The 6,665-nt window shown below is 58.9% G+C and overlaps 1 protein-coding gene across 1 annotated transcript in view; it reads left to right on the forward strand.

Annotated features, from left to right (window-relative positions):
- The first annotated feature begins 559 nt into the window (after positions 1-559).
- SMAD6 (SMAD family member 6) overlaps positions 560-6,665 on the forward strand; it is a 75,577-nt gene continuing 69,471 nt past the window's right edge. The window contains exon 1 of the mRNA XM_007448133.1: positions 560-1,370. Within this exon, the coding sequence (XP_007448195.1) occupies positions 560-1,370 (811 nt within the window). The remainder of the gene's footprint in view (positions 1,371-6,665) is intronic.

Raw genomic sequence — 6,665 nt, forward strand, 5'->3', positions numbered from 1 at the left:
TCTTTCTTTCCTTTTTTTCTTTTTCTTTTTTTCTTTCTGCAGGGAGTAAGAAGGAAGCCGAGGGTATCAACAAGCCTGCCTTTCGGATCCTGCAGGAAAAGCCCATGTAGTGAAGTGCTTGGGTTTTAAAGGCAGGGCTTCCCAGACACATTTGGGGGGGTTCGGCGCGAGCGCTTTGTACTCATGGACCAGCCGCGTAACTTTTGAAGGCTCTCCGGCCCATGCGGGGTCTTGCTGGCGGCGCGCAGTCTGCAGTCCCTCTAAAGCGCCGGGGCTGGAGTTGCTGAGCTGCCCGGGCGCCGGGGTCCATGTAGTCGCGGGCCGAGCGCGGACTGCGGCTCGGCGTGCGCGCGTTCCCCGCCGTCCTGCCCTGGCGAACTCCCTCATGTTGCAGCCCTGCGGCGCCCCTTCGACGACAGGCTGTGCGCGGTCTGCACGGCGCCCGGCGGCAGAGCTTCATGTGGGGCTGCGGCCCGCGCAGCCGGCGCCTCGCTGAGGAAACGGACCCCCGGTAACCGGAGACCGCCTCCCCCCCACCCCCGGCGCCAAAGGATATCGTATGTTCAGGTCCAAACGCTCGGGGCTGGTGCGGCGACTTTGGCGAAGTCGTGTGGTCCCCGACCGGGAAGAAGGCAGCGGCGGCGGCGGCGACGAGGATGGGAGCGTGGGCAGCCGAGCTGAGCCGGCCCCGCGGGCACGAGAAGGCGGAGGCTGCGGCCGCCCCGAAGCCCGCCCGGTAGCCCTGAGGCGGCCCCGGGACGCGGTGGGACAGCGAGGCGCCCAGGGCGCTGGGAGGCGCCGGCGCGCAGGGGGCCCCCCGAGGCCCATGTCGGAGCCGGGGGCCGGCTCTGGGGGCTCCCCGCTGGACGTGGCGGAGCCGGGAGGCCGGGGCTGGCTGCCCGAAAGTGATTGCGAGACGGTGACCTGCTGTCTCTTCTCGGAGCGAGACGCCGCCGGCGCGCCCCGGGACGCCGGCGAGCCCCTGGCCGGGGCGGCCCTGGAGCCGACGGGCGGCGGACGGAGTCGTGAAGCCCGCTCGCGGCTGCTGCTGCTCGAGCAGGAGCTCAAGACGGTCACGTACTCGCTGCTGAAGCGGCTCAAGGAGCGCTCGCTGGACACGCTGCTAGAGGCGGTGGAGTCCCGCGGCGGCGTGCCGGGCGGCTGCGTGCTGGTGCCGCGCGCCGACCTCCGCCTGGGCGGCCAGCCCGCGCCGCCGCAGCTGCTGCTCGGCCGCCTCTTCCGCTGGCCCGACCTGCAGCACGCCGTGGAGCTCAAGCCCCTGTGCGGCTGCCACAGCTTCGCCGCCGCCGCCGCCGACGGCCCCACAGTGTGCTGCAACCCCTACCACTTCAGCCGGCTCTGCGGGCCAGGTGAGCGCGCCGCGCCCGGCGGGCCCTCGGGGTTCCCTTCCCGCCCCCTTACGCGGCCTCCTGTCTCTCTCCTTGACACCTCTGGCGGGCGGGCGGGCGGAGCTGCGGGTGCTCCTCCGGGTGCCCCTGGAGCGTGGGAGCTCCCAGTGGAGGCGCCTCACGCTGGCAGGAAAGCCGGGGAGGGGGGATGTGGGCGCACACGGCAACTTCGTCTTAAGGCTCCGGCAGACTCAGAAGGGTGCGCGTTGGAGTTTTCTCTGTGCAGCTTCAGGGACCTGAGGCAGGCTCCGACTTTCCAGACGGTGGAAGAGGAGGGCAGGTCTAGGAGAGGCCAAAGACTTGAGTGCCACCCCAAGCCCATTTACCCCCAGTCCGTGCCCGGGCCTGTAGCATTTGTGTGCATATGCCTATACCTGCGGTATATTATGCTTTGTCGTATCCAGGTAGATATATGTCGTGAAATTGGGTGTAGGCAATTCATGGTTAGAGTCCAAAGTGTTTGTAAACTGTCCTACTTGTTTCTGTCTATACTTAGGAGCAAAGCTTTTGCGGGGTAACCCTTCTCAGAGTGGAGACCACCCTCTTGCTCTCTTGCCCCTTGATTGTTGCCAGCATCCCTTGGGTGTCAAATGCCAGGACCTTCTGTCATCATCATTGTCAATCCTGTGCCCAGCTTTTCTAGAGAGCTGAGGGTCCTGGAGGTGTCTAGGTAGGGAAGGAAGCTGGATATTTTAGTACTTTTGAGAACTTCCCCCTTCTTTGTCCTCTTCTTGGGATTTTTCTGAACACACCATCTACCCAGTCCTGCTTACCTGAGCAGGCCCTGGGTGCTGTAGCAGAGGTGAGAACAGAAGGAGACTCCAGGCAGGCCAGAAGCTTGCATCCTCACACCCCCCGCCCACCGCCCCCTTCCCTTGCACTGCAGGGATCACACATTTTTAGCCTGTAGCATCTTCTGGGTGTATGCATCTTAAGTGGCACTGGGGGTTCTGCAGGGATGGGACTCTCTGAGGGTTATAGACTGTTGGGCCTGGGCAGTCTCTGAGTTCCTCCGGCCTGGCTCCTCTGGAGAGAGGCAGCACCCAGCCTGGGGGCATTTAAGAGGGTCAGATCACACAGGTCTCCTGACTTCCAGCGTGGAAGGGGAGGGTGGGGCTAGAAGCATGGATTTATCCCAGGTGTCTTGTTGGTGTCTGGGGTGGTGGCTGGAGGGGAAGGACGGTGCCTCAGTGGTGGTTCCTGAAGAGAGAGCACTGATGGGGGCTGGGGTGGGGAGAGGCAGCATTGATCTGGCTGCCCTGCGCCCCGCATGGTCAGCTCCAGGCGTGATCCTCAGGGGCTTTGGGCAGTCGCTGGCCTGTGGCCCTCTGCGGACTTTCTGTGCTCCTTGTTGTTCTTCTGACAGCTTTCCCTGGAAGTGGCTTTCTCCCCTCTTCCACCCTGGCTCCTCCCTGCCTCTGAGGAGGAGGGCCCTGTTTGTGGTTGCCCTGTCCCTGGTCCCGTTTTCAGGGGGAGAGAATTGGTGGGGGCCCCTCTGCTCTTCTAGAAGGCCCCACTGGGCATTTTCTCTCTCACCACATCAGTCTGCTAGCGAATATTTGTTGAGCACTTACTCTGTGCCAGGCAGCATGCTGGGTGCTGTAGTGGGGAGAGTGGAAATATGAGTAGGATCCATGCCCTCAAGAAACAGAATCTTCGGGTTGTGGTGGGGGGAGGGGGGAGAGTTGGGACAGAGATGGGGGAAGCAGGGCCAGGCCAGAGGGTCTGAACTCTCAGAGCACTGTGGGGTGTGCATGTAACAGGAGCACCTCTAGGAGCCTCAGAGCTCTAACCTGGAGCGGGGCCTTGGATGATGGACGGGTAAGGGGAGGTGGGTGTCGAGGGGGAGGAGGAGAGGGCCCGCTGGGAGTCAGGGTTCCAGGCAGGCTCAGGTGTGAGGGTGGGAAGGGGTGGGGTAAAGAAAACTGGAGACAGGCAGGACCCACCCTGCCCGTACTTCTTGGATAAGTCAGCTTGGGTCTTGGTTTGAGTTTGGTGGCCTTGAGCAGTTTTAAGTTGATGGGCAAACTGCAGTGGAATGGTTCTGACCCATACACCTGGTCCTAGGCTCTGCCCTGCCGGTATCGACAACTTGGCCTTCGAGGAGTAACCTCTCCTCTTAGTCTCTCTGTGGGTCAGTGGGGGCGGCTCTAGAAACGTTCTCCACCTCAAATTCCAGACTAAGCATTCGGCACTTGACTCCTCTCCCGCTCCCAGAAGGAGGCGCTGTTGCAGGGACTGTGCCTGTTCTCCTGCTACTTCGTTAGCCCAAGCCCCGCCTCCCACGCGCTGTTCAAGCCACCCCGGGGGCCGTTGGGAGGACTGGTGGTCTGGGAAGAGTTTCCGGTAGGCACCAGGCTGACCCTCTTGTTCCATCCCCTGCCTGATGGCTTGGGCCGCCAGGACTGAGGACTGGGGGAGCCCTTTGCTGTCCACCCCACCGCCGCCTCCTGGCCGCCAGCCTGGCTCCTGGAGCTGGGCGGGTGCATAGCTGGAGCTCAGCCGTGCGCGTCCTGATAAGGAGACTGCTCCTTCCCGGGCTCTGGGGGAGAGGGCCGGGGCACTGGGGCAGGTACACCCATAGAGATTACGCTGGAACACCCAGCGGGCCAACTGAGGGACACCCACCGGCCCCTCAGTGCCCCCCTGGCCCCCACAGGGATCCCTAGTGAGGCGGCCCCCTGCTGCTCAGGGCAAACCCTACTCCGTCTTTCAACTTGCTTTGGGGCATTGGGGCCAGTTCCCCTCTTTGGGCCTCTTTTCTCATCTGTAAAGCGAGGGAGTGGTGAACAGAATCTCTGAGGGTCTGCTGGGAGGATTCCAGGTGACACAAGCCTGCCCTCTCCCCCATGCTTGTCTCAGAAAGTGGGGTCCTGTGTGCCCAGCTCTGCCCTGGGCTTCCCGCTCCCGTGGGAGTCAGGCCCTAGCTTTCCCTCCCTCTGGTGTATCTTTCTGTCCCTGGAAAAGCCAGTTCGCTGAGCTTGGTGCCTATGTGGACGGAAATGTGGAGAAATACTTTAATCACAGTTCTAACCTGTGTTTATAGAGCTCCTTTCTCCCGAAAGTATCCATTAACTTTGGAATAAATCTCCTGTTCTTTGCTTCACCACTTTTTTTTTTTCTGTAATTATATTCAGTAAATTACTATTATCCAAATTGCGCCAGGGGAAGAGAGACAGAGCGAGAGAGAACTTCTAAACGACTGGAGGAGGCCGCCTAGGAAAACACAGGGTTCCCAGGCCAGGACTATAGGAATTAGAATGGGCTAGAAAGTTTTCCTTTTACTTGGCCTGGCATTATCCCTTTGAAATGAGATCAATTTCAAGTCGGGCTTCCAAGCCTCCGCCCCGCCCCTCTGGCGGCCCCTCTGGCGGCCCCTCGGCCCTGCCCGCCCTGCTCCTCCGAGCTCCTCCTTGGAGGTGAGGAAGGGGTGATAATGTGCAGTTTGCCTCTTGCTGGCGCCAGCCTGCCGCGCTGTTTATCTGGCTGCCGGGTGGGGGTGGGGGGGGGAATCTGGGCAATTAGGCTCTGCCGGCCTTAAAGCACCAGGAGCTTCTCTTCTGTGTCTCCCACCCTGGGGCTTGGGGTTGAGCCATCAGGTCCTGGGGCTGGAGGGGACAGGCACCCAGGAGGGCACCTCTTGGGAGGGTGAAAGCTGGGAGGCCCAGGGAGGCTCATGGACCTTTCCTAAGCAAGATGCTGGGCTGCACAGATCGGGGTGGAAGGTAGTGTCTTCAACTGAAAGGTTACCAGGCAGTGGGAGAGGCTGTGAACTCTTCTGGCTTTAGAATTAGGGTCTAGATCCCGAAAGGCTAAGTACCCCCTGGGGGCTAACCAGAGCCTGAGCTGCATTGGGCTGAGCGCTAGCCTTCTGGTACACTTGGCCCCTGGCTGACTGCTCTCACTTCTGAAGGAAGTTGGAGGAGATTCCTGAAGTTGATGCCTGAGGCTGGCTGTCTGGGGGGGGCTGGAGTTTCTGATCTCTCTTCCTCCCTCCCTCCCTCCCTCCCTCCCTCCTGCCTATGATCATTTCTTTCTGAGGGGCCTGCGGGGCTCGAAGAGTTGTCCCCTTTAAGTTTAGAGAACGTAAGTTATTATTTAGAAATCAACACAACTTTTCTAAGTACTAAGATAGCTTCTAAGACGGGAGTGTGGACAGAGGGCCTGGAGGCAGCCTACACTTACTCTTCTGACCTTTTGTCCCACCTGAGTTCATGTCCTGGGGCTCCATCCTCCCAGGTCTGTGGAGGGAGGGTGGATGTGTTGGAGTGAGGCCGAGGTGGCAGTTAAAGGTTCCTCAGTATTGTTCATAGCAGCGTTATTCCTGAGAGCCAAAAGGTGGAAACAGTCCGAATGTCCCTTAGCTGACAGATGGATAAACAAAATGTGTGATATAGTCACCCAGTGGAATATCATTCAGCCATAAACAAGAATGAAACACTATAGAAATGACAGCATGGAAGAGCCTGGAAACCAGTATGCTAAGTGAAAGAAGCCAGACACAAAAGGCCTTCTGTTACAGGAATCCATTTGTGTGAAACGTCCAGAATAGGCAAACCCACCAGGATAGTCAGTAGATTTGTGGTTGCCTGAGGTTTGGGAGTTGGGGGAATAGGGACTGACTGTGAATGGGGCAGGGTTCCTTTTGGGGTGATGAAAATGTTCTGTAATTAGTTGGTGGTATTGGTCTCACAATTCTGAGTGTACTAAGAACCACTGAATTGTACATTTTAAAAGAGTAGATCTTAGGGTATGTGAATGATAACTCTGTTGTTTTTTTAAAAAAGTAACTTGATGTTGGTCCTGAACTGGCTTCCCCCTTTGTTCAGCTGAAGTAGGATAACATCTCCTGCCTCCCTGTGTGGTCTTGGGTGGGCCCTTTACCTGCCTCCACCCCACTTGCCCCATCAGTTAAAATAAGAAATTGAGTTGGGGGGGACCTCTGACATTCTAAATCCCCATGTCTTGGGGTGCAGTCTCTTTTTTACTTGCCTAGGATGAAGTTAGTGATGTGCTTCCAATCTCTGTGCAGATCGTTTTGCTGGAACGAAGCGGGGTGTGGGTGCTGGTAAAGTCCCTCCTGAAAGCTTTGCAGTTCCTCACTGGCTGGTGTGTCTGATGTCCCAAGTCTGTAGATTTGCTTTCTGTCTCACTCATGCATTAGAGCCCCCAGCCCAGGTGTGGGCATGGGTGGTGGGTGTCACTCAAGGCCCAGGCGGCTCCTGTGAGGGGGATCTTCATGAGCTTCCTGCCCCC

The sequence above is a fragment of the Lipotes vexillifer genome, unplaced genomic scaffold (genome assembly GCF_000442215.2).
Source record: "Lipotes vexillifer unplaced genomic scaffold, Lipotes_vexillifer_v1.1 scaffold713, whole genome shotgun sequence".
NCBI classification, from domain to species: Eukaryota; Metazoa; Chordata; class Mammalia; order Artiodactyla; family Lipotidae; genus Lipotes; species Lipotes vexillifer.